General features: G+C 35.6%; 6 protein-coding genes across 6 annotated transcripts; 1 reads left to right on the top strand and 5 right to left on the bottom strand.

Moving 5' to 3' along the window:
- Positions 1-9,385: 9,385 nt before the first annotated feature.
- KVR01_013792 (uncharacterized protein) lies at positions 9,386-11,398 on the top strand. The gene is made up of 5 exons (XM_044789152.1): positions 9,386-9,726; positions 9,817-9,942; positions 10,000-10,159; positions 10,210-10,836; positions 10,894-11,398. Exons 1-5 carry the CDS (start codon positions 9,481-9,483, stop codon positions 11,340-11,342), a joined length of 1,608 nt encoding a protein of 535 aa, XP_044637219.1. The 5' UTR covers positions 9,386-9,480; the 3' UTR covers positions 11,343-11,398.
- Positions 11,399-12,791: 1,393 nt separating this feature from the next.
- On the bottom strand, positions 12,792-13,656 carry KVR01_013815 (uncharacterized protein). Its single transcript, XM_044794044.1, has 3 exons — positions 13,467-13,656; positions 13,243-13,355; positions 12,792-13,165 (listed from the first exon to the last, which is right to left on the bottom strand). The coding sequence occupies exons 1-3, from the start codon at positions 13,590-13,592 to the stop codon at positions 12,997-12,999; spliced, it is 408 nt and encodes a 135-aa protein (XP_044637242.1). The 5' UTR covers positions 13,593-13,656; the 3' UTR covers positions 12,792-12,996.
- Positions 13,657-15,115: 1,459 nt separating this feature from the next.
- KVR01_013803 (uncharacterized protein) lies at positions 15,116-16,981 on the bottom strand. The gene is made up of 3 exons (XM_044788856.1): positions 16,103-16,981; positions 15,854-16,027; positions 15,116-15,772 (listed from the first exon to the last, which is right to left on the bottom strand). Exons 1-3 carry the CDS (start codon positions 16,505-16,507, stop codon positions 15,125-15,127), a joined length of 1,227 nt encoding a protein of 408 aa, XP_044637230.1. The 5' UTR covers positions 16,508-16,981; the 3' UTR covers positions 15,116-15,124.
- A 636-nt stretch (positions 16,982-17,617) lies between these two features.
- On the bottom strand, positions 17,618-20,087 carry KVR01_013817 (uncharacterized protein). The gene is made up of 5 exons (XM_044791266.1): positions 19,777-20,087; positions 19,552-19,626; positions 18,884-19,492; positions 18,130-18,806; positions 17,618-18,051 (listed from the first exon to the last, which is right to left on the bottom strand). Exons 1-5 carry the CDS (start codon positions 19,786-19,788, stop codon positions 17,814-17,816), a joined length of 1,611 nt encoding a protein of 536 aa, XP_044637244.1. The 5' UTR covers positions 19,789-20,087; the 3' UTR covers positions 17,618-17,813.
- Positions 20,088-21,231: 1,144 nt separating this feature from the next.
- Positions 21,232-22,840, bottom strand: KVR01_013769 (uncharacterized protein; the record flags this gene model as incomplete). The annotated part of the gene is made up of 2 exons (XM_044791577.1): positions 21,232-22,166; positions 22,228-22,840. 2 exons carry the CDS (start codon positions 22,838-22,840, stop codon positions 21,232-21,234), a joined length of 1,548 nt encoding a protein of 515 aa, XP_044637196.1.
- A 682-nt stretch (positions 22,841-23,522) lies between these two features.
- KVR01_013773 (uncharacterized protein) lies at positions 23,523-24,542 on the bottom strand. Its single transcript, XM_044789375.1, has one exon. It carries the CDS (start codon positions 24,395-24,397, stop codon positions 23,720-23,722), a length of 678 nt encoding a protein of 225 aa, XP_044637200.1. The 5' UTR covers positions 24,398-24,542; the 3' UTR covers positions 23,523-23,719.
- Between the last annotated feature and the right edge of the window lie 1,502 nt (positions 24,543-26,044).

Here is a 26,044-nt window from a genome sequence, read left to right as displayed (position 1 = left end):
CAACAGCTTTCCTCGTGTCAAATCTTGGCCTGAGTGGGGGCTGGGGCTGAAGCATGCATTTTCTTCGTTCCAACAGCTTTTGTGACGTGTCTCTCCATACCACTCGAACACCTGAACGACAGGGCAAGAGTCCTACATGGGCTACCTCAAGGTGGACCGCTCGGAGGCCGAGGTGATTTCGGATGCATAAGCGCCGCAACATGCAACGCTTGCTTGAACAGAAACAGTCTCCAAGGGCTGGCTTCCGCGTCCCCTGCACCGGCCTCTGCTGCCTTGCGCGTTTTCGCCTGGATCACCTGCGGGCATGACGCGAATTTGCGTCAGTCTATCCTTGGCAAGGACGAAGGAATGCTAATGTTGCATTCGGTCTTCGCGGTTTAGGTATGTCCATGGCCAACTGAGATTGTGGTGTGTTATCACCTGGACTGTTGGTCTACTGTGCCGCAATGGTCTTCGCCTTCCAGTCATCGCAGAGTTCGGCCTAAGGTCTCACCGAAGCTAGGCATGCGCATTAGAGGGCAGTACAGCTCTACAACACGCACCTTGAAGTATAAACTCTTAAATTCTAACTATTAATTACTAAATTATTAATAAAAGTAAATATTAATAGAATATATATATTAATTATAATAATATATATTTTTTAAATATTTAAATATATAAAAATAGAATATTAATAAATATAATAATAAATTTAATTTTTATTTTTATTTTAAATTTTATTTATTTATATAATATTTTTTAATAACTTTTTAATAATCTTTTAATATAAACTTTAAATTATAAATTAATTAATTTTATATTAATATTAAATATTATAAATATATTTAATATTTAAAATTAATTAATATATAAAATTATTATAATTATAATTAAATTGTATTATTTTATATATTTTAAATTTTATAAAATTAATTTATATAAAATATTTTTAATTAAAAGTATTTTTAATAATATAAAAGTTTTATATTTATTATATATATAAATTAATAATAAATTTATATATATAATATTTTATAAATAATTTAAATTATAATTAATTTAATTAATATTATTAAAATATATATTTATTTTATAAAAATTATAAAAACTATATATAAATTATTTATATTTTTAAATTTTATTATTAAATTAAAAGTAAATAATTAAAGTTTTTAAAAAATATAATTTATTTTTAAAATTAATTTAATTAAATTTATTATATAAAATTCTTTATAATAATTTTATAATTATTTATAATATTATTTATTATTAAATAATATTTTTATATTAATATATTAAATTTATATTTAATTAATTTAATTTAATACATTAAAAATTACTTTTCTAAATATAAAGTTAAAAGATTTATAATTATAAAATTTTAATTAATTTTTATTTAACTATTTTATTATATTATAATTTAATTTAACTTTATTTAAGTCTCTTTTAAACTTTATAAGAGTTTTTATTTTTATAAGTATAAATTTTAGTTTAAAACTTTTAAGCTTAAGTTTAAAATTCTTATAAATCTTAATATACTTTAAATTAGATTTATAATCCTTTAACTTTTTTAAAAATATATTAATTATTTTAAATAATAATAACTTTTTTTTAAAGTAAAGGTTTACCTTTATATAGTTATAGATCTAGTTATTAATAACTATTTCTTCTTTTTTTTATAAGCTATTAAAACTATAAACCTAGATAATAGAGTGTAGTTACCTTACCTAGTTATCTCTTAGTTCAGCTAAGTAACTACTTTTAAGTAGTTTTACTTAATAGGTGTTTATTTAAGCAGAGCTAGAACCCTAGTTAGGGGAATAATAGCTTTTATCTTCGCCTATTTCAGCTAACTTAGAAGGCCTGAGTTATATAGCGACCTTGTATATAGTGCTTAATGGCATTAAGACTAGCCTACGATTTATAATAGCTTTAACCTTTAATAGACTAGTTTATATTAAAGTTAATAGTGCTAGCCTAAACTAACTAAGTATAGCCTAGTATATTAATATAGAAAGGTATTTTCTAATAATAAATAGTGTTATAAATAATTATAAAGTTATTATAAAAAGTCTTATATAATAAACTTAATTAAGTTAATCTTTAAAAGATATATTATATCTTATTTTTTTAAAACTCTAACTATTTATTTTTAGCTTAATAATAAAATTAAAAAAATATAAATAATTTATATATTAAAAATTAAAATTATTAAAAATTATAAATTATTTAATTTTAATATTATTAAATATTATATATAATATTATTATATAGTTTAAATAAATATAAATTAATTAAAATAAATAAATATAAAATTATTATTTTAAAAGTTTTAATTTTATTTAAATAAATATTTATTTATTAATTTTATTATATTATAAATAAAATTATTAAAATAATTATTTAATTTTGATATAAATTAAAATATAATTTTAAATAAAATAATTATATTTTATTATTTAATTTTATAATTTTAATAATTTTATAAAAGAAATAACCCTTTTAAATATAAAGTTAAAAGATTTATAATTATAATTTTTAATTAATTTTTATTTAATTATTTTATTATATTATAACTTAATTTAATTTTAACTTTATTTAAACTTTTTTAAATTTTATAAAACTTTTATTTTTATAAATATAAACTTTAATTTAAACTTTTAAGTTTAAATTTTAAATTTTATAATTTTAATATACTTTAAATTAAACTTATAATCCCTAATTTTTAAAAATATATTAATTATTTTAAATAATAATAACTTCTTTTAAAATAAGAATTTACTTTTATATAATTATAAATTTAATTATTAATAGTTATTTCTTCTTTTATAAAACTATTAAAATTATAAACTTAAATATTATATATAATAATAAAGTATAATTACCTTACCTAATTATCTCTTAGTTTAATAATATAATAAACTAAATAACTACTTTTAACTAGTTTTACTTAATAAATATTTACTTATAAAGTAGAGTTAAAACCTTTAAAGAAATAATAACTTTTATTTTTACTTATTTTAACTAACTTACCTAAATTATATAATAATATTATATATAATATTTAATAATATTAAAACTAACCTATAATTTATAATAACTTTAACTTTTAATAAACTAATAATACTAGTTTAAATAAAAGACTAAATATAATTTAATATTAATATATAAAAAGATATTTTTAATAATAGATAATATTATAAATATAAATTTTAAAGTTATTATAAAAGTTTTATATAATAAATTTTATTAAATTAATCTTTAAAAATATATTATATTTTATTTTTTAAAACTTTAACTATTTACTTTTAATTTAATAATAAAATTAAATAAAAATAAATAATTATAAAAGAAATTAATAATAATTAAATTTATAATTATATAAAAATAAATTTTATTTTAAAAGTTATTATTATTTAAAATAATTAATATAATTTTAAAAATTAATAAATTATATATTTAATTTAAAATAAATTAAAATTTATATAAATTTTAAATTTAAATTTAAAACTTTTTTATTTAAATATATATAATTTAAAAACTTAAAAAGTAAAAGTAAAAGTTTTAAAAGTAAAAATAAAAGGTTTTAAAAGTATATTAAAAGTATATTAAAAGAGTTTATATTTAAAATAAAAAAAAAAGAAAGTTATATTATAAAGTTTTTAATATTAATTTAAAAAGTATTTATAAATATAAAAAGTTATTAAAAAATATTAAATAAATAATTATAAAAGTTAAATAGGTAAATATTAACTCTTTTTATTATTATTATTATTAGATATAAAAATTAAAGTTTACTATAAAATATAATAAATAATTAATTTATAATAAATTTATTATTAAATAATAATTTATTATAAATTTATAGTAAATTTATAGATTATTATAGTAAATATTTAAGGTATTTATTTTTAATATAATAAAATTAACTTTTATAATATAAGGAATTTATAAAATAAAATAAATAATAAAAGATTATTAAAAATTATAATTTTATTAAAATTATTTATAATATAATATTAAATTTAATAATTAAAAGTTTTATTATTTTAAATTAATTAATATAATTAATAAATTTAATAAAAAATTTAAAATATAATATTTATAAAGATACAATAATAAAATAATTAAAATTATAAGTTTTTAAAAATTAAAATTTATAGATTTAAAACTATATTAATTATTAAATAAATCTTTTTTAAAGTTATAGAAATTTAATTTTTAATTATAAAAGTATATAAAAATTATTATAATTATAAAGGTATTATTTTTAAATTATTAATAAATTTAATAATAATATTAAAAGTTAAAATTATTTAAAAGAAATAATAAAATTAATAATAAATATTTAATTTTATTAATATTAATTTTAAACTTTATAATTTAAATTTATAAAAATATAAATAATTTAAGTTAAAATATAATAAAAATAGATTATAGTTTAAAAATTTAAAAATAAATAATATAAATTATTAATTTAATATATAAATTAATATATACTATATTTTAAAAGAGTTTTTTTAAAATAATATAAAGATTTATAATAAAATATAAATAATTATAATTAAATAATATATTAAAAATAAGAAATATATATAAAATATTTTTAAATTATTATAAAGTTTAAAAGATATTATATTTTAAATAGATTAATAGGAAATTATTATAATAAAAGTTATTTAATAAGGGATTATAAAGGTAAAATAATTTATTATTTAAGTTTATAATTTATTATAAACTTTATAAAATATTATTAATATAAATAATTATATTTAAGTAAATATAAAAAGAAAATTATAAATAAAAGTTTTATATATTATAATATTAAAACTTTTTTAAAAAGAGTTATAAGTTTTAAATATATAAAATAAATTTATAAAAATTATAAAAAAGTATAAATAATTATTTATAATAATTTAAAAATTATAATAATAAAAGAATATTTATATTATTAAAAAGAATTTAAATTAATAAAATATAAATAAAGTATATAGATTTTATATAAGTTAAAAATATAATTAATTCAAAATAAAAGAATCTATTAATTTATATAAGGTGTATATTAAAATTATACTTTTATAAATTATTATTATATTTTTTTAAAAAGTTTTTAAAGGTTTTAAAAGAATAAAATTATTAAAAAAGTATATAAAACTTTTAAAAGGATATAAATTTATAAATAAAAGTTTAAATTATAAAAATTTAAAATTAAAATTTAAGTTAAAAATATTATAATTTTTAAAAGAATTAATTAAAAATTAAAGAATAACCTTTAAGGTATTATATAATTAATATAAAAATAAAAGTTTTTATTATAAATATAAAAATATTTTTAAAATATTTAATTATATTAAATTTAATAAATATAATATTAATTATAAATAATTATAAAAGATTATTTAATTTAAAATTAATTATATATAATAATTATTTATAAATAAATAATTAATAATTTTTATTATAATATATAATATAATATTAATTAATATTAAAAGATTTATTTTATAAATAGAAAATATTATTTTATATTTAAAGATTTTAATTATATTAATATTTTTAAGATAATTTTAAAAGGTATTTTTAAAATAATAAAGTAAATTTAATTATATTAAAAATAAAATAAAATAATTTTTATAAATTTAAAATATTTATAAGTAATATATTATTAAATATTTAATTTATAAGTTAAAAATTATATTTAATAAAAAAAGTATATAATATTTATAAAAGAAAATTATAAATAAATAAAGTTTTTTATAATATAAATAACTTAAATATTTTAAATTTAAAATATTAAAATATTTAATAAATATTTTTAAAAGTATAAATTTATAAATTAATAATAATTAAATATAAAATATATATTTTAATTAAAATTATAAAATAAATTTATTATTTATTAAGAAAATTTTAAATAAAAAGTAAAAGAATAATATTAAATTTTATAATTATAAGTTAAAATTTATAATTATAATTTATAATTTTATTTATATATAAAATATTTAAATATATATAAAATTATTATATAATAAATTAAAATAATAATATAATATTTAAAATATTTAATTTTTTTAAAATAATAGAATTTTAATATAATATAAAAGTTAAAATTATTAAATATAATAATAAAATATTTAATTAAAATAAGGTATTAAAAATTATTTAAAATTAAAATATATTAAAATTAAATTTTATATTTAATATATAAGTATAGAATAATAAAGTAAAGTATTTAAAGGGTATAATAAAATAAAATATAGGCTTTATAAATAAGTTTAAAACTTTTAATTTTTTTAATTAAAATTAAATAAATAACTATTTATTTTAATAATTAAATATTATTTTTAATTTAAATTAATAAATATTATATTATTAATTTTTTATTATTATTAAATAAAGAATTTTAAAATTAAATTTAAAATTTAATTAAATTTATTTAAAAGTATTTAATTATAAAGTTTATATAATAATTATAAATATTTAAAAAAAAGTATTAATACTTAAAATTATAAGTTTAAATTAATTATTTTATAAAATATTAATTATTAAATATTTATTAAATATAAATTCTTTTATTAAAAATAATTAATATATAAAATATAATTTTTAATAAATATTAAATATTTAATAATAATTAAAAAGGTTTTATTAATAAGTTTTTATTATAAATATTAAATAATTAGTAAAATAAATAAAGAAAATATATTTTTAAAATAATAATAAAATATTAAAATTTAAAAGAATCTTTTAAAATTAAAAGTTTAAAAGGTTTAATAAAGAAGGAATTTAAGAAAAATATAAAGGAAATAGAAAATAAATAGTTTAAAATAAATTAATAAAATAGCCTTTATATAAATATTAAGTTTATATTATTTTCTATATTATTTTAATTATTATTATTAATATTTTTAATATATATTATATAAATATAATTAAAAAGAAAAAATTTTATTAATTATTTAATTTTAATAAATTTATTATAATAAGTTATATTTATAATTAAAATAAAATAATATTTATAATAAAATTAAATAATAATATTTTAATAAAGTTTAAATTAAAAGATATTTATATTAAAAGGTAAAAATATTAAAAAATAATTTTTAAAATTATTAAAATAATATAAAAATTTAATAAATTATTTATTTAATAGTTTATATAAATAAGTTAAACTTAATTATTTATAAAATTATATTAAAATAAAATTTTAAATTAAATTTTAAAAGAATTTTTATATAATAAAACAATAAATTTTAAATTATATATAAGTATATATTTATAAATTTAATAAGTATAATATTTTAAAAGTATAAAATATAATTTATTATTAAAAAATTAATAAATATAAAAATAAATATAAGAAATTTAAATTATAATTTTAATAAAATAATTATTTTATATATTAATTATTATTATTATTAAATTTAATTTTAAATTAATTTAATATAATATAATAAATGTATTTATTTATATTTTAATTAATTAAAATATTTTTATAAAAATATTTTATAATTATAAAAAAAAATATTATTTTAATATTTAATAAAGTATTATATAAATTATAAATTTCATTATTATTATAATAAAAGAATTTATAAAAATATTTATTAAATTTAAATATTAATAAGTATTATATAAACTTTATTATTATAAAAGAATAATATTTTAATTTCTTTTATATTAATAATATTATTATAATATATTAAAAGATTAATAAAATAAATTAATAAAATAAATTAATAAATTTATTTAATAATTTTAAAAAAGTATAAAATTAATAAAGGGATTTAATTTAATAGTTTTTAAGTATAGAAATTTATAAAGATTATTTAAATTAATAAATTTAATTTATTTAAATTATATATATAAATAAGATTATTAAAATAATTCATAAAGAAAATCTTTTTATAAAGTTTTATAATAATTAAAAATTAAAATTATAAATTAATATTATAAAATTTATTAAAGTTAATTTATATTATTAAAAATTAAATTTATATTATTTATTATAATATTTATTAAATTAAATATTATATTTATTATATTAAAGTTTATATAATTTTTTATAAATTTAAGTTAAAAATATTATAATATTATAAATTAAATATTATTTTATTTTAAAGATATTAAGTATTTTATTTTTATTTTATAAATATAAATAAATTTATAATTATAAATAATTTTTTATTAATAATATTATTAATTAAAAAGTTTTTAAATATTTATAATAAAGTTATTTAAAAGTAATTAAATAAAAGTTAATAAATAAAATATAGTTATAATATTAATAAATAAAATATAGTTATAATATTAATAATTAAAATAAAATTTTTATTTTAATATAAATAATAAAAATATTATTTATAAATAAACTTTTATAAAATTATTAATAAATTTAAATAAAAGAAAATTAAAATTAAATATAATAATATATAAATTATAAACTTAATAAATTTTAAAATTATTTAATTTAAAATAAAATTATAATATATAAATATTTATAACTATTAATTATAATAAAAGGTTTAAAAATATTATTAATATAAAATATACTTTATTAATTTAAATAATAATAAATAAGTTAATTAAAATATTATTAATTAGAAAATAAAATAAATTTCTTTAATAATTAAGTTTAAAAATATTAATTATTAATAAGAAGATTAAAATTTATTAAAAATCCTATAAAGTATAAATAAAAGTAGTAAAAGAGGGTTAAAGTTTAACCTATTATAATATACTAGTTTAAAAGTATATTAAATATAAAAATTAAAATTTATTATAAAAGTATAATAAATAATTAATTTATAATAAATTTACTATTAAATAATAATTTATTATAAATTTATAATAAATTATAGATTATTATAATAAATATTTAAAGTATCTACTCTTTAATATAATAAAACTAACCCTTAGAATATAAGGAATTTATAGGATAGAATAAGTAATAAAAGATTATTAAGAATTATAATCTTATTAAAAAATTATTTATAATATAGTATTAAATTTAATAATTATTATAAAAAATTAATAATTTAAAAATATAAAAAAGTTATTTTAAATAGAAATAAATATTTATTAATAATTAATAAAAATAAATTTAATAATAAAATTAAAAATAAGTAAAATTTATATATTAAAGTTTATATTTTAAAAAGTATTAGATTATTATTAAAATTAAAATAACTTTTCTAATTATTAAGTAACTTAAGGTTAAAGTTAGGTAGTACTTAAATAAATACTTAAAATCTGCTTGTATGTAAGTAGGGCTGTGTGTGGGCCCATCGGCTGACTTGGTGGGTGAGAAGAACCGAGACCCGAAGGTAGCTTGCCGCCTCTGGAAGGACTGCAGGATCAGCCTGTTATATTGCAACTGACATCCTCGATGGTCATGACTTTATTGAGCTTTCGCACCATTGTTGATTCCGCCATTTTGAAGCTTCGTTAATGCCAAGGGCGCAAGGTTCTATACATCAGTAAGACTGTATCATCAAAATGTCCTCCGCCAGTATTGGAAAATACATGCTCCAATTGGTCGACATCACCCGGTGTGCCAGTATTGGACAGATCGCGGGCTTACTGCTTGTCACGTTATGCATAACTTCGGCTCTTCATGGGTCCAAGAAGAAGAATATCGACAAAGTTCCCGTCCACAACACCTCCCGCCTGTGGCCTGCGATGGTGTCTCAGTTGAAATTCGTGACCGGAGCGAGAAGCATCATCTCGAGCGGATATCAGAAGGTACCTTTTAATTGCCCAAGTCACCACCCCACCTCCACCGCATCAGTCTTCATTCTATGCCCTCGTATGAAATGTTGACACATACACAAGTTCAAAGGTTCTCCATTCATTGTTCGTCGCTTTGATACAGACTACAACATTCTGCCAATGCAGTATCTCGAAGAGGTCCGCCTGATATCGCCTTCAATTCTTAGCGGCAGAATTGCAACATCTCAAGTCAGTCTAGGCAAATTTAAACTGTTTGCAATGGCTCTCTGTACTGATAGGACTTAGAACATGCTTTACAAGTGGACAGATTTACACTTTCTGAACAGATCTGACCTCCATGTTCAAGTTATGAAGCGCAAACTGGCACCTGAATTATCCAAATTCCTGAAAATTGCTTCCCAGGAACTCGATTACGGTTGGGACTTGGACGTCCCTCAACCAGAGGGTAAGTGGATATTTCTCATAATTCTCTTTGGATTTTCTGACATTCAACAGATTGGGCCGAGGTTGACGTTCAGCAAATCTCACGACTGCTGGTTGCCCGCATGTCAGCAAGAATATTTTTAGGGTTGCCAGCGTGTCGTGATCCGGAATGGATCAAAGTGTCTCTTGACTACACAATGGACGCATTCACCACTGCCTTCGTCCTGCGCATGTTCCCAACATGGGTGCGCCCCATCGTCGCGGCAGTGCTTCCTTCGCGAATCCGTCTAAAACAATACCGCAACAAAGCCGAAGAGGTGATGGCTGCCAGGATGAGAAAGCACGTTGATTCCCGGCGGGAACAAGACCACTGCGAACTAGTCGAGGACGAAGCGGACGAAACGCTTGTTGACTGGATGCTCGATAATGGGACTCAGGAGGAAACTACGCTCGCTGAGATGGCCAACCGCCAGTGTGTCATGACGCTTGCGAGTATCCACACCACCTCAACAAATACTGCCACCTTCCTGTTCGAGCTCTGTGAGCACCCGGAATGGTTTCCCGTGATACTCGAGGAGATCGAACAAGTCAAGGAGCAGATGGGTGATCACGAAATTGATTACAGGCGGTGGCACACAAAACTAGAGAAGATGGATTCCTTCTTGCTGGAATGCTTCAGACTGCACCCGCCCATACTCTGTGAGTCCTGTCTGATGTACCAATACTTTGTGTTTCTTTTGACTAACTCGACAACAGTGAATCCGCAAAGAGTGGCTCTTTCCGCGTACACGTTGAAAGACGGGACGCAAATCCCAAAGGGTGCCAGGATTGCTTTCACTAGTTCTGAGCATCAGATGGACCCTATGGTTACACCAGATCCGCTTACATTTGATCCTATGCGCAGCTACCGCAAGCGCTACTCATCAGTAGACCAGCTGGACAGGCACCAGGCTGTTATCACCGATATGGATAGCAACCTTACGTTTGGCTACGGTAATCAAGCCTGCCCGGGAAGGTTTCTCGGAGTGGCTGAGATCAAAATGCTGTTGGCACGACTACTCACGGAATTCGAGTTCAAATATCCTGAGGGAAAGTCGATGCCTAGGACCATGAGCGCAGACGAGAACGTATTCTTGGATCCTAGTGCCAGGCTGATGATGAGAAAGAGGAAGGTACCAAATGTCCAGGATTTTGCTTCCTCTTGATGTATCTAGTTTTACCTCTTCGTTCTTGTCACCACAATAAACCCCCTAAACCTTCATCAGGACTGTCACTAATACTTCACTGCCTCTTTTACTGTAATCCCGTGACTAATTGTATGATTGCAAGCTGAGTGACTGTATCACCACTCTCTTCGTTCTGGGGTGTTGGGTTAGGCAGGCTGCGAGTTTTCATGTGCTCATTGATATTTTGCCGTCATTCCCATGGGCCACCAACCCTCAAATTGTCCAGCCAGTTGTTTAATATTAGAGAATGTCGGTGTTGCTGATAGTCTTCTTCTAATCAGTGTCTTCATCGTCACACACAAGCATCAATGATGCCACCCTGGGGCAGTAAGTGAGAATCGGATGCTGAAATATGAAGTCAAAGATAGTCTAAGATTGTTCAGTACTAGTAGTACCTAGGTACGTAACATCGCAAATCTAAGAAAGATAATCCCTGGGTAGAGCAAAATGGATGGTGATTGCTTATTCCAGAGGCCTTTCATCGAAGTCATGGGAGTGAGGGGGGGGGGAGAGAAAATAAAGCAAATGCAAACACTTGGAACTGCAAACGGACGCCCTCAGTCCAGTAAGACACAGATACAGCCAATCCTCACACATTTTCAATTGAGGGCCAGGAATGCCACTCAGGCAGGCAGAAAGTCCGCAGTCATTTGGCGTGGCCGTCACCGGGTGACTCAACTGCAAACAAACGACAAACAAACAGCCAGAAACACACTAGCACTGCACCCACCCACCGGCCTACTTGAAGGCTTTTAACATGCAACCTTCTATCCATATGGTGCAGTGGTTAGCATATCGGGCTTTCAAAAGGCAATTGCACTTGAACTCCCCGGAGACTCGGGTTCAAACCCTGATGTGGATATATTATTTTTGTTTCGTTTGGGGACTATGAGGGGTGCAGTCTGGCATTTGAAATTCTTCACTCGTTTCTGTGCCATCAGAAGAGCATTCTCATGTTTGTAGTGCAAACAAGGAGCACTCAGATTCCATAAAGCAACACCGTATGGAAAATCGCCCGTTCTTTATTTATACCTAGAATGATTGTCCAACCCCCAGGCTCCAGCATCGGAGCTTGAGGCCTTGGTGGGATCTTTCCTTCAATCGGTAGAGTTCATCCTCCCCGACTTGGTATTCCCACGTCTCTTGTCTTTCCTTCACCGCCCAGAGCATGTTGTTCTGGCATCTCTTTGTACTTTTGGAGGCTCACATTGCAGGGGAATGTCAACGCTCGGTTGCATGTTCGAATGCCAAAACGGGTTTGAGCGAGTGTTGAGGCTCACCGTTACTAAGTCACTGGGAGGACAACTTCCAAAGCTGCTACGATCTTGTACACAAAACATCACGAATCAACACCTGCTGTCGGTGCTCATCCATACTTTTCACATTGATCTCGACAAGTGCAACGAGACGCCGACACGCCGAGACGAGCGATTCAAAACCCCCTCCTTATCTCCCTATGAAAAGCACCAAGGCATCATTTTTCCCAGTCTGGTAGCTACCTATTGAGACTATGTGACAATCATAGTACAAATGCGTTCTGCTTCAAGGATCTCAGGGCCCGGGGCCCCGATCAAGGTATCATCACCGCACTACTAGGAATATTGCCCGAAACATTGAAGGGATTGCTGAGCTCTCATCTTAGTAACATTTCATTCCCTCTCAAACCCCCAATCAATCTTTCCTCGGAAGTGTCTATCGGATAAAACGCGAAAGGTTCTGTAATGTAGTCGATGTACTCTCGATACAGGCCTTGAACGTGCTCTGACTTCTGATGTGCGCGATAATCTGCCTCACTGGCGAATCTGTTGCGAGCAATGCACCGGTTAGCTGGGGTGACTGAATTATCAGCATCAGTGATGTTCCAGCACGGTTTACTGACTTTTCAATGAAGACAAACTGGTCCTTGTCTTGAACCTTATACCATCGATAGATCTTGGCAGCGGGCTCCAGCCGTTCTGTTGCTTCCCCCACACGTGTAAAGAACTCGACCACCTAGAGCAAAGACACACAAGATCAGTATCTATCCTCACGAAATCATCCAAATCATATTTTGAAATTTGACCTTCAACGTCTCATAAGGACATCTGCTGAATGTATATATACCTTTGCCTGGTTTTCCGGTTTCACGTTCAGGGTGGAGACGGAGTAGTAGTAGCTTGAAGCATCCTTGGTAGCCATAGCCATTAAAAATTCCGCAGCGGCTTTCACGAGAGCAGCACAAATATGCATTCGAAGCAGGCGGTCAGGCAGCAACGTAGAAGTTTGGTGATTTCACAGCGAAGGTTCATTCGTGTACTGTTGGCGACTTTTGTATGCGTCCTGAGCAGCTGAAAATGAGCCAGTTGACCAGAGGCGTTGTTTTCCACAAAATTCAATTACGTAAGGCATGGAGATACGGTGGAATTAGCCCCTCGCAGCAGGATTCGACGTAACCCAATTGCCCTAATCTCCAGCCTGCAGGTAGGTAGGTGTTGGTCCACAGGAATGCAGCCTGGCAGCTGGGGCTAGTCTTACCGCCTAATAAAGCAGGGGTACAGAATATACACAACCAGGGTGCATGCCGAAGCATGGTGAGCAGAGGATTTCAAAGCCTGATCAGGTAGGTGTTCTGCGCCATGCAGTGAGGAGTAGAGTACCGCAGCTGGCAACTAATTACACATTTCGGCGCGGCTGTTGACGCTGTTGGTCTCTGAGAGTGACAGGCTGGGGAGGTTTGGTCGTCCAGGATTTTGCAATCAATGACACTGCAGTATTCTCCTGTCCGGCTTATTATTTCTTACTATGAAAGACAGAAGGATTCATGCGAACGTAGACAGTGCATATGACAAAGCGTAGATGGGAGCTAACCTCGTGACTAGATAGCTCATTTTGAGGTTTCTGAAGGAAGGATCACGCTCGCAAGCTCGGTAAGGAGAGAAGAACAGTCTTGTCCTCGGACGTATGCGGAATAGAAGCGAAACCAGGTAAGATACGGTAGCAAAGTCGTAGTCCCGGGCTGAGCCGAGCCACGGCCCGCAACTCATCACTGAGGATAATAAGTGCCAACTCCGAGACTTTCCCAGATGAACAGAAATGTATCCCCAAGCGTTTCCATGTAATCTACCTAGGTAATCGGGTAGATTCAATCCCTTGGGTCTGTCATATTAGGAACAATGTCATTGTCATCCGAGATGGCTTTGTTCCAATTGCTAAAAAAGCCTTAGAACCCTCGATGATAGTGGAATTAACAATGACACTGTGCTACGTGGGTCAATCGACGGGTGCGAGTGCCGGCTGAATAAGATTTAGCTTCTGTATCAAAGGAACAGAGCTTTGTATCCTCAATGAAATTGTGACAGCATGTTGGCAAATTGTTTGGCTGGAGAACCATTACCGTTCTTGGACATCTGGGAGTTCCAAAATGTCACCTAGATGGCGCATGATGGTTGGCAGTGGCCCAACGCAGGCTGGACTTCAGCAGTCGCAGCATTGGGAGCTGAGTCTAGAATCTCAACGTGCAATAAACTATCACAGACTTCAGAAGTCTCCAGGCTCAGCCCAGCGCCGAATGTCTCACAGATCAGCTAAGCTTCACAGTTTAATCAAGCAATGTGTAATATGATGGTGGGATGGTCCCGTGATTGCGAGTACACGCACGTCGGCGAGGGTGTCCTATATCTACAGTCTTATTACTAGATACCACAACACGGACAAATATACATAATTTTCACCGTGCTATCATTTTCAATATACATAAGCCACGCATACGACCCAGGGACTTCTCACGAGAGGGTGTTCTCAACCATGGGTGCCAAGGTGCTGTTGACAAACAGCGGGTCGCGCCAGTCGCTCCAGTCGTGCGACAGAAGCCCCCAGGTCTCCTCAAAGTCCTGCGTGCCGGTGCGGATGTAATAGCTGCCGGCAAGGACCCAGATGATCCAGCCGGCCTTCTGCGCAGGGAGGTACTCCGCAAGGCACTGCGTGTACGGCTTGAGGTAGGTGGAGCCGTCCTGCGCGAAGCCCCACTCGGTCAGCAGCAGCGGGAAGTGCTCGACGTCGGCGGTCATGTTGAGGGTCTGGAACCCGTTGTTGTACAGGCTCGTCTCGAAGGAGTCGCAGTTGGCGACGTTGTTGGCGTAGGTGTGCAGCTCGAGGACGAGCTTGTCGGCGGCGAAGTCGTCGCGGGAGAAGATCTCGGTGCCGGGGGTGAGGGCGGTGCGGCGCACGACGGGCGTCAGGAAGGTGTCGAAGTCGAGGCCCGACAGGATGATGAGCGGGTCCGGGTTGGCGGCGTTGACGGCGGCCGCGCCGTCCTTGACGTTCTTGTACCAGGTCTGCCAGTTGTACGTCTCCTGCAGGGTGGCGTTGTTGTCGGGCCGGCGGACCTCGTTGCGGAGGGAGAGTGAGGTCAAGGCGGTCCATGAGCTGGCCTGGGGACGTTGTCAGTATGACTGGTGGGCCGGGTGGACTCAGGGCGCGAATCCATTCCAAGGCAGTATCTGAAGACTTACGTGATCCGCCATGTAGGCCAGTCCTCGGGTCCAGTTGGCCGGTGAGAAATATGTGTCTCCCCACCACGAGTTTCCGTCCTCCGTGTTGCAGCACCACGCTCCCTGGGACATGTGATTGTCCAGGACGATGTAGATCTCGTTGGCAGCGAGCTCAGCAGCTACTGCGTCGAAGACCTGGGGTCCAAAAAGGTCAGCAACGATAACTCCCAGTGGCCTTGAATTTCTGTCATTTTCCTGCGTCAAACTCACCTCCAGTCTAGTGATATCGGTACTGAAGTCTGGGTTCGCGGCCAAGATCTGGTTGAAGACGGTCGTGCCGTTGGCCTCACCCAGCGCCTGGGTGAGCGCCTTGGACAGGGGGATGTCGGTTCCGCCGTTGTCGTAGATCTCGTCAATCATCTGGATGGCGTAGGTCAACCGGACCGTGTTCATGCCGATCTCCTTGAGCTTCGAGACGATGTAGGACACGCTCTGGTACTGCAGGCCCTCCGGGATCATGACGTCTGCCGCACCGGGCCAGTTGGCGCCGGCGAAAGTGACGACGTTCCCAGAGGCGTCGAGGATGTCACGGCCCGAAGAGGTGAAGGGCGTGTTTGGCCACGACTGGGCGACCGCCAGGCTGACGAGCCCGGCGAGGGCAGAGATGGACTTCATGATGGCGACGGCGGGCTGGTCAGGAAGCGAGCCGTTCGAGGAGAGAAGGTGAGGCCGAGGAGACTGGTGCCTTGCAACAAGGGACCACTGCTGCCGGCGGGGGATCGGCTGGGAGATAGCATGTCTTTTATGAACAAACGGCACGTTACATTGTGGTTATCACGAGGGCGGGCGTGTTCCTGGGCGGGCGTGTGGGCAGGGGCGATATGAGTCCATACTCGCTCCGAGGTGTGCCGACGCGAGGGTGACAAGCAAGAAGAGGAAGGGTATCTCGGTCTGTGCCTGTGGGGTCAACCAAGAAGATCGTGGACGGTGGGCAGGGAAGTGCAGATCTCCACATGGCGGGCACTCAGATGTTGTCGTCGTCATGCACGGAGAGCAGCACTTATCCCTACCCGTGGACGTAATCCGGCAGGGGAACTTGTTGAAAAGACAAGATAGACAAACCGCAATGTATCGACGGGCCCAGCCGAGGTGGCATACCCGGATAACGTGAATGCAGGGGAAAGGGCAGAAGACAGATTGGCCGTCGACTCCAACGATTACTCTACATGCTGCTGTCGATCACAAGCTGCTTTGGGTAAGATAAGAAAGATGTGCCTGCGTCGTCGACGCCAAGTTGGAGATGGCGCGGGCGACTCAAGAAAGCCGGCTCCGTGTTCCCCGCCGTAGAAACCCATCCAGCCATCTCCAAGGCGGATAAATCTGACTTGGGGACCTAACTTGCACGCGCTCGGCCGAATTCCCATCCTGGAAGACCAGAGAAGCGCGTCGGCGGGCAACTCGAGTTGCTTGGCCGGGGCCGTCAATGTTTATTCCCCCGCACCGATCCTTGTTGAGTTGCCTTCCAAGAGCTTGGAATTCAACCGAGGAACGTCCTGAACTGCCCCAGGAGAGTCAGTGAGGAGGGCCTAAGCTAGGACAGGGATTCCCCAAAGAAGCGGAGGGAGAACCCAGGGACCAGCCAATGCGATGAGGTCTTGTGACGGGCACAACGGGGCAAAAGGTGGGTAGGCTCGGCATTGCAACCGATTCGGGTTCGCACAGTGAGTGGGCTCGCGTCTTACTGGAGCGCAAGTGGGAGTCCTGCCCAGGTGGCCGGCAGTGAAGTCATCGCCAACCTTCTGAGAGAGAGGTTGTTTTCATTCTATTCACTGACATATTGCCCGACAAACAAAGACACTACGCTATCAATGTCCCATGCAAAAGCTACCTCGCCTTGTTTCATTCTCATATCGCCTGATCATGGCGACCTTGGGAGGAACCCAATCTTCTGCGACTCGGTCTTGCCGGAGGCGGCAGCTGATTAGATGCCGTCCCTCTTCCTGAAATCAACCATGACGCCCTCCTTCCAGCTCGTAAACGTGTCGATCAGTTGCATCTCGTCCGGTCGATCCCTCCCCCACTCCCTTCCCTTCTGCCCCTCGGCCGTGTCAACAACACCCACCGACCTCCTCATGTCATACAAGAACACGGTCCTCGCCAGCGCTGTCATCATCTCGACATATGCCAGCCCCTTGCCGATGCACCCACGGGGTCCAATGCTATGAGAGAAAGATTGTCAGGCCTGGCCTAGCAGAGAGGACTGCCCGAATAACAGAGACAGATGGTAGGGAACTCACCTGAACGGGCAGAATGCGCTCTGCGCCACCGCCGTGTCCGACTCGCCGACCACATTCCCAAACTCCAGCTTCGACCCGGCGATCCACCTCTCAGGGGCGTACGTGAAGGGGCTGGGGTAATACTCGGCATTGTGGTGGATGGTATAGTGCGGCACGCCGACCACAGTACCAGCCGGGACGAACACGCCGTCGACGGTCATGCCGCCAGCCAGGATCTCACGGGGCAGCAGCCCGCCGACCGACGGGCTCATCCTCATGGCCTCGTCGACGCAGGCGCGCAGGTAAGCACACGAGTTCAGCAGGGGCCCCTGGCGGATGTCCTCGACGTCGGCGAAGCGCGACCGCACCTCGTCCTGCAGCTTCCCGAGGGCGTGCGTGTTGCGGGTCAGGTAGAAGAGGGTGGCGGCCAGGGCGGTCGACGTGGTGTCGCTGCCGGCGATGATGAGCAGGTTCGACTCGCCCCACAGCTCGGGCGTGGTGAAGCCCTGGCCCGTCTCCGGGTCGCGCGCCTTGAGGAGGTGGTAGAAGAAGTCGCGGCGGTCCGTCTCGTCGCCCAGCTTGGTGCGCTCCGTCAGCTGGCCCCGCGAGTAGGCCATGTACCTGGCGCGCCCGGCGGCGATGTTGGGGAAGAGGAGGCGGTCGAGGGAGAAGGTGTTGAGGATGGGCATTGTGCCGCACTGGGCGTTATTCAAGGTCAGTATCATCCCCTTCTAAATATGGTCATCATGGCACGATGGAAGAAGAGGAGTCATACAATCAGGTGCCGGTGAGCTGCCGTGCCCACGAGCTCAATGGCAAACCGGTTGTCCGGCCTCTCGAGCATGTGGAAGGCCTTGCCGAAGCACAGGTCGCCGAGGATATCCATGGCCAGGTATCCGAACCAGTCCGACATGCACCTCGCCGTGGTCCAGCCCTTGGCATCCGTGCTGCTGCCGCCGGCCTGGCTGCCGATCTGCTCGCAAAACGTGCGGATGTTGGCGAGGATATACCTCTCCATCTCCTTGATGGCACCGTCGCTGAAGGCGTGGGCCATGACCCTCCGCTTGCGGGCGTGCAGCTCCTTGTCGCGGCAGTTGTGCGTGTTTGGCGCCGGGTGGACGAACGCGTCGTAGAAGGCGGACTTGCGCGCGTTGCTGCGGAAGCCGTAGAGCTCCTTGAGCGCCGTCGACGAGTTGAACGAGAGGGAGTCGGGCCCCCAGCGCACAACCCGCCCGTACCTCTGGTGCATGCGCCACAGCTCCAGGTGCCTGTCGCCCTTGTAGCTGTGCCATAGCATGTAGGCGTCGGTGATCTTGGCGAGGAATGGGCCTGGGTGTTTGGCCAGCGGGTGGAAGTAGAGGCGGTAAACGACGATGCATGTTGTCTGTTTACACGTTGTCAGTCCAGGTCTGTCCGTTTCCTCTGGACCATTGGCCAACTCACGTAGAGTATGCCGGCACCGGCTAATATGCCGAGCCACATGGTGATGTGGGAGAGTGAGAAGTCAGCCATGTTGGCCTGTGCCGTGGATTAGACTTCACCACTTGCGTTCTGGATGTTCTTGTTGCGCAATCGCCACGAGAATTCGAACTCCGAGACAGCTGGGAGGAAGGAGCAAGGGAATAATGCTGAAACATTGAACCGATTTCCTAGAGAGCGTCCCCTCACCTTTGTTAACATGGCCGTCGCCCACCTCTACTGGCCCAAGACCTGCCGCCAGATCAAGATCCAAGACTGCAGCGGCTCGGCTGGACGCGGGCCAGAGCTGGCTTACAAGCCACAAGCTCGAGCACCCGCTTCCCCAGGATCATGAACCTTCTAACCCGCGGCAGCCTACTGTAAGGCCGAGCTGCTAGCCTCCAGTCAAGCCGGGGGCCCCCAAGCTGGCCGGGCCGACAGCGACCTCCTACTGGTTTGGTGCCACGAGATTCCTCATTCGGAATAAAGCCGCGGGCGCAATGCCGCACAGCGGGCTTCGGTTATGGTTGGGTGCGGCTCTCAGCGGAAGGCCGAATCATGCATGGTGTAATTAGTGCCTGGATTTATTGGATCCCGTGTGACTGGTTGCAAGGTTGCTCACTCATAATTACTCTCCTCGGGTTGCACACCTGGGCAGCCACTTTTTTACGTGGATCCCGCCCGTCATACAAGTACTGAGATTCGGATATATGTGGGTTGTTCGCTTTGCAAGAAATTACTTGAAGTTCCCGCAGACTATGGGGAAAGACCCATTATTTCTCCATCATTGCTCCCCGTGGGCCACTCAGGCTGTGCCGTGTTCTGACAATCGGATAGATGTGGGCATCTGGAAATATTCCGCACTAGATGGAGATCTCTGCCATGGATGACCACCACTTATCTGACCTTCCTCTTCGGTGCATCCGTGTTCTTGGTCCCAATGTTCAATCTTATAGTCTTGTAGGGTAAATACATCACTAAGCACCCGCACAACATTTTCGTGTTGCATTCAGGGTGTGATCACGGAGGAAAGTCAGTGTGGTGTGGTAAACAGACAGGGGGCGCTATACCTCTTTCAGAGTTCTTTTTCAAACACTAGGGGCATCCTGTGTTTAAACGTGCTCACACTGAGACTTGGTATGTACCTCTCACCCCACCGCAATTTCCGTCTTTTTACTAACTATTTCTAGTAAAGATCTACGTACTTTCCAAGTATTTTCCATGCCCACACTGAGATTTGCTCAGTGTGCACACTGACCTCAGAAGGTCGGTGTGCACACTGAACACGTATTCGGACTGACTTTTTACCCCAGCCGAAAGAAGGCCCCCCAGAGCCGAAGAAGACCCATGTAAAGTGACTTCTCGCTTATATACGTAGTGGCTTGGCACAGAAGTACCTTCACACTGACTTTGGCCACACTGACTTCCCTCCGTGATCACACCCTCAGTTCAATGATAACTGCGATTAAGGTGCCCCGGCTGGAGATAATAATTATCCTTCGGCTGATTATCTCCTTCCGCAGACGCTGCCCAGGTGCACCCTTTTAATGTCTGCTATGGCACTCAGCAACCGGGTTAGCAACCGGGTTCAAGTAGACATTATTCTTTGTGATATCTGGCTCGTGTGATGTCATGCCACGAAGTACTTGGTGCAGTTATACATAATTAACTGGCCAAGACCGTCCCAACCGCGGGCATGGTAAGGTTCACAAGATACGCATCCATCGCCGCCGCCGTCTCCCCGGCATTAAAGTAGCTCGTGTGGCCCAGCCCGTCCCGGACCAGGAGCACGCTGCCCCGGATCTCCTTGAGCATCCCCCGCGCGTACTCGGGGCTCGTGGCCGGGTCAAACGTCGTGTGCACCAGCAGCACCGGGTTCTGCGTGCCGCTGACGTCTAGCGCCCTGCGCGGGTTCGTGACCTTGAGCGGCCAGCCCGTGCAGCCGATCGTGCGCCGGAAGAACTCGCCCATCCCGGGCGTCACCGTCGAGTTGCGCGTCATGGCCGCCAGGTCCTGGATCTGGCCCAGCGGGTCAGGCGCGAGGGTCGCGTCCACAAAGTGCCCGTCCTGGCACTGCACGATGCCGATCGCGTGGGCGGACGAGTCGGTGAACACGTTGCCGCTGAGCAGGCCTGGCGAGAAGGAGTCGGCAAAGGACGCGTTGCCTGTCCCGGACAGCGTCAGGGCCTGTGCCAGCCGTTGCTGGCCACGCGGTGCCGCGATAAGTCTACGTGCTGTGCCGAGTAGGTCCTGTGTTGAGACGTTCCGGAAGCAGCCCGTCTGCGGCGTGTCATCACACCCAGGGGCTTGGAGCGTGCCCGTCGCGGCCTTGTCTACAATGTTGGCCCACAGCTGGCGCATCTGGGCCCCTTGAGGCCCGCAATTTGTCGTGTTCTTTTCGCAGCGGTTGAAGAACTCCTGGATGGCTGCGTCCAGGGCTTTGGTTTGAATCAAGACGTTGGAAGCATAGTCACCAGTATGCTGAAGGATGCCGTCTAGGGCCATCGCTCGCACCTTGCTGGGGAATAGTTGGGCGTACTGAGCCCCGAGCTGCGTCCCGTATGACTGGCCAAAATAGTTCATGGGTTCGTCGCCGATTGCTTCAAAGGTCAGTCTTGACGGCAAGTCTCGTCATGGAAGGGAACCGGATATCCAACTCACCCACACGAACAAGTTCCATGTCCTTGGCCACTGCAATCGTGTCCATGTTGTCGAATAACGTGCCCATCAGTGTTTTACAGCTCGCCCCCAACCTCTGGTTGTATTCTATCTGCTGTTGAAGCCCTGCATCGGTGGTGACCTCGAACTCGCTCGGCTCATCCCCGATCGCCGTATCACATCTTGACGGCGTGCTCATGCCCACACCGCGAGGATCCATGGCGATAATATCGAAGCTATTCGCCATCGCTTTTCCCATCGGAAGCCGGCCTGTAGCAAAACTCAGGATTTGGGTCGAAGCAGGAGACCCCGGGCCACCGGGGTTGATGAACAGGTTGCCGATCCGCTGGCCCTTTGCGGGCATCTTGACAATGCTCAGCTGCACCTGCTCACCGCCCGGTTGGTCGTGCACGATCGGGACCGACAAATTGGCGCATTGCAGGCCGAGAGCGGTGTCCTGCGGTGAGAAAGGGTCGACCGTCGTAGGACAAGGGACGAACGTGACGTTTCCAGCGGCTGGGGGCGCCTGTCTCTGGACAACACGGCCATATATCGAGGGTATGAGAAGGCAAAGTGCTACAAAACACTGGGAGGCAGATGTCGAGGACCGATGCATCGTGGTAGCCAACGTGGAGGGTGGCGGTGGAAAAACGAGTGTACTGCCAGTGTAGCTTTGGCCGGCTGGGCTGTAGATCTCGCGTCGATCACAGCGAAACAAACCAACATCAGGGCTTCAGTCCATTGCTTGATTCAGTTCAAGGCTTGCGGTTATATACCACATCCTCTCAAATGCGGGCCCATTCACGGCCTGAACCGAGCCAATGTGGATTTGACACTTTTCAAGGGGTCACTCCCTAACCCAATCGCAGTGCTGTGAAATGTTCGAAGACAGGCATGAAGCCCCATTTAAGATGCGATGACCCTCACGTTTGGGGGATCATGCAGGCGGGAGCCAGGCATAACATCTATTTTCAGGGGGCAGACAAGCTTGTCCCAGACGTGGAGCTTAAAAAGGGCGCGCCGCCCGAGCGGTCCGGCTAAGCCTCGTTAACCAACATTAGCAAATACCCTGGACACTGTGCCCATTTTGGCATCAAGGTTTGAAACGTGGTCCGGACACCGTAACTTCGATTCATGCTAGGTGTAGCAGATTCACTATGTTCTACCAGAGCATGTCTTGTGCTGTCAGCAGTTTGGCACACGCTCAAAGTTCGGCACAAGTGACTTGGTGGACCAGTAGACCACGTTTCACGTTGATGACTCCTTTGATTCATCCATTACAAAGATAAGAGTCGTGAGAGAGTTCTAGGTGCATTATCTGACAGCTACGCCAATGAAGAAAAGGCACCCGAAAATGGCCGCATTAACGGGCCTAGAGCATCTTCATGTCGCCTTCCAAGGTTTCTCGCGTCATATCCATCACACAGGCACGGTGAAATGGAGCGACCTACAACAGCCAGGCAGCTGGACCGTGAGGGGTACAAAAGAATGGTGACTACTTCTCAGCAGCCTCCAGTTCTGCCTTGGCCGCTTTGTAAACCTCCAGATCGAATACTCCGTCACTCAAGTCGTCGTCGTCGTCGTCACCAATCCATGCGAACACCACGCCAAAAACGCTCTCATCAGTGACAGTGCTCCTATCTTCGCTGAGAAAATGGATCAGGCATAATTTCTCAACATACTTCTCGCCCTCATATGCCAAAAGCCGGTCCTTCCTCGCAGCTCCCTCGATCTCACACGCCATCCCTTGTATATCAACCCTCGGGTTTTCGTCGGCAATGAATGCAGGGAAGGGACCCCACATCTTAATGTGACCGCGATTTCTGAGGACTGCTGGTCTCAAAGTAGGCGGCGCCTCTAGGCCGAGGACTCTTTGGGCGATAGCTGGATCCATCAGGGTTCCATAGAAGAAATAGGTCTCCTTCCTCTCGCGAAGTTTGAGCCTGGTTGCTTGGCGCTCTTCATCTCGGCGAATCTCGGCGAGGATGTCGTGGTCCGGGTTCTCACGTTGATCCTTGAGGAACGCCGCATACGACGCAGCAAAGCCGCGCAGCTCTTCTTTGGGGGGTTCGGACTCGTGAGGTGTCTCTGTTGGGATGGCTGGGTCCTCATCACCTTGATTTGCAACGTCTGCGCCCCAATCAGCCTTTGGCAAGTGTTTGTCAAGTTCCATTGTGTGAATAATAGAGAGTCAGTCAGGGAAAGCTGCCGTGGTTCGTGTTGAAGAATTCTTGTAGATGTTTTGGATCGTCCCGGCGGATGGATGGTTGCTCTCAATGTGGGAGGCCGTTGTTAAAACCAAGTTCTGGACCTTTTTTGCTGACGCAAGTGATGAAATTGGACCAACAGGCAGGCCCTTGCAACCAGGCCATAAGTACTTGGACTGGTCTGCGCACATCCCTACCAACGCACACGTATTTCCCACGGAAAAGGTTGATTTTTACTATAGTCTATTTGATTATATAATTTTTAATATACAAATATATTAATTATTATAGTATATTTTAATAACTATGTAGCTATATTATTTTAAAATATTTATTATTTTAAATTATATTTATATATATTTTTAAATATATATAAATAGAAGTAATTAAATTTAATTAAATTATATTAAATAAAAAATTAATGAAATTAAATTATTTAATAATATATTAAAAAATTATTTTAAATAATAAATAAAATAATAAAAGTAATAATTATTAAGAATTAAATATTAATAAAATTATATTATTTTATATAAATAATTAACCTTTTAAATATAAAATTAAAAGACTTATAATTATAATTTTATAATTAGTTTTTATTTAACTATATTATATTATTATAACCTTATTTAATTTTATTTAAACTTTTTTAAGTTTTTAGTTTTTTAAGGAAGTTAAATTTAAAGAGGAATCTTTAAGTTTAAGTTTAAAATTCTTATAAATCTTAATTTCCTTTAAATTAAACTTATAATCCCTTAACTTTTTAAAAATATATTAATTATTTTAAATATTAATAACTTCTTTTAAAATAAAAATCTACCTTTATATAATTATAAATCTAATTATTAATAACTATTTCTTCTTCTATAAAGTTATTAAATTTATAAACTTAAATAATAAAATATAATTACTTTATTTAATTATCTTTTAGTTTAGCTAAGTAACTACTTTTAAATAGTTTTACTTATAATATAATAGAGTTAATTATCTTTTAAGTTTATTAAATAGATATTTATTTATAGAGTAGAGTTAAAACTTTTAATTAAAGGAATAATAGCTTTATCTTTATTTATTTTAACTAACTTATATTTATCTAAATTATATAATAACCTTATATATAATATTTAATAATATTAAGATTAACTTATAATTTATAATAACTTTAACTTTTAATAAACTAATAATATTAACTTAAATAAATATAGTTTAATATATTAATATAAAAGATATCTTCTAATAATAAATAACGTTATAAATATAGTAGATTATAAAATTACTATAAAAGTTTTATATAGTAAACTTAATTAAACTAATCTTTAAAAGATATATTATATTTTATCCCTTTAAAACCTTAACTATTTACTTTTAATTTAATAATAAAATTAAAAATATAAATAATTTATATAAATAATTAAAAATCAAAAATTAATTAATAAACTTTATTTTATAAAAATAAAAAAATATTTATATTAACTTTTAATTAATATAAATATATTATTAAAACTTATTATTTAAAAATTATTTTAAAATTAATTAATAAAAGAGATAAAGTAAATTAAAATATTAAAAAAGTTTTTATTAATATAAATTATAATATATAATTATAAAAAATA

Source organism: Diaporthe batatas (genome assembly GCF_019321695.1).
Source record: "Diaporthe batatas strain CRI 302-4 chromosome Unknown Contig00032, whole genome shotgun sequence".
Lineage (NCBI taxonomy): Eukaryota > Fungi > Ascomycota > Sordariomycetes > Diaporthales > Diaporthaceae > Diaporthe > Diaporthe batatas.
The sequence above is the reverse complement of the archived record's forward strand: the minus strand, read 5'-3'. Positions and strand labels throughout refer to the sequence as shown.

Bases quoted from the DNA above. Each gene is read 5' to 3' on its own strand.
- KVR01_013792 (XM_044789152.1), top strand. From the start codon at position 9,481: ATGTCCTCCGCCAGTATTGGAAAATACATGCTCCAATTGGTCGACATC. The intron at 9,727-9,816 runs GTACCTTTTAAT...CACATACACAAG, and splicing joins TCTCGAGCGGATATCAGAAG to TTCAAAGGTTCTCCATTCAT. The intron at 10,837-10,893 runs GTGAGTCCTGTC...ACTCGACAACAG, and splicing joins ACTGCACCCGCCCATACTCT to TGAATCCGCAAAGAGTGGCT.
- KVR01_013815 (XM_044794044.1), bottom strand. From the start codon at position 13,592: ATGCATATTTGTGCTGCTCTCGTGAAAGCCGCTGCGGAATTTTTAATG. The intron at 13,356-13,466 runs GTATATATACAT...TCTTTGCTCTAG, and splicing joins AACCGGAAAACCAGGCAAAG to GTGGTCGAGTTCTTTACACG. The intron at 13,166-13,242 runs GTCAGTAAACCG...TGCTCGCAACAG, and splicing joins CAGTTTGTCTTCATTGAAAA to ATTCGCCAGTGAGGCAGATT.
- KVR01_013803 (XM_044788856.1), bottom strand. From the start codon at position 16,507: ATGAAGTCCATCTCTGCCCTCGCCGGGCTCGTCAGCCTGGCGGTCGCC. The intron at 16,028-16,102 runs GTGAGTTTGACG...TTTGGACCCCAG, and splicing joins CCGATATCACTAGACTGGAG to GTCTTCGACGCAGTAGCTGC. The intron at 15,773-15,853 runs GTAAGTCTTCAG...CAACGTCCCCAG, and splicing joins TGGCCTACATGGCGGATCAC to GCCAGCTCATGGACCGCCTT.
- KVR01_013817 (XM_044791266.1), bottom strand. The intron at 19,493-19,551 runs GTGAGTTGGCCA...ACGTGTAAACAG, and splicing joins CCGGTGCCGGCATACTCTAC to ACAACATGCATCGTCGTTTA. The intron at 18,807-18,883 runs GTATGACTCCTC...AATAACGCCCAG, and splicing joins CAGCTCACCGGCACCTGATT to TGCGGCACAATGCCCATCCT.
- KVR01_013773 (XM_044789375.1), bottom strand. From the start codon at position 24,397: ATGGAACTTGACAAACACTTGCCAAAGGCTGATTGGGGCGCAGACGTT.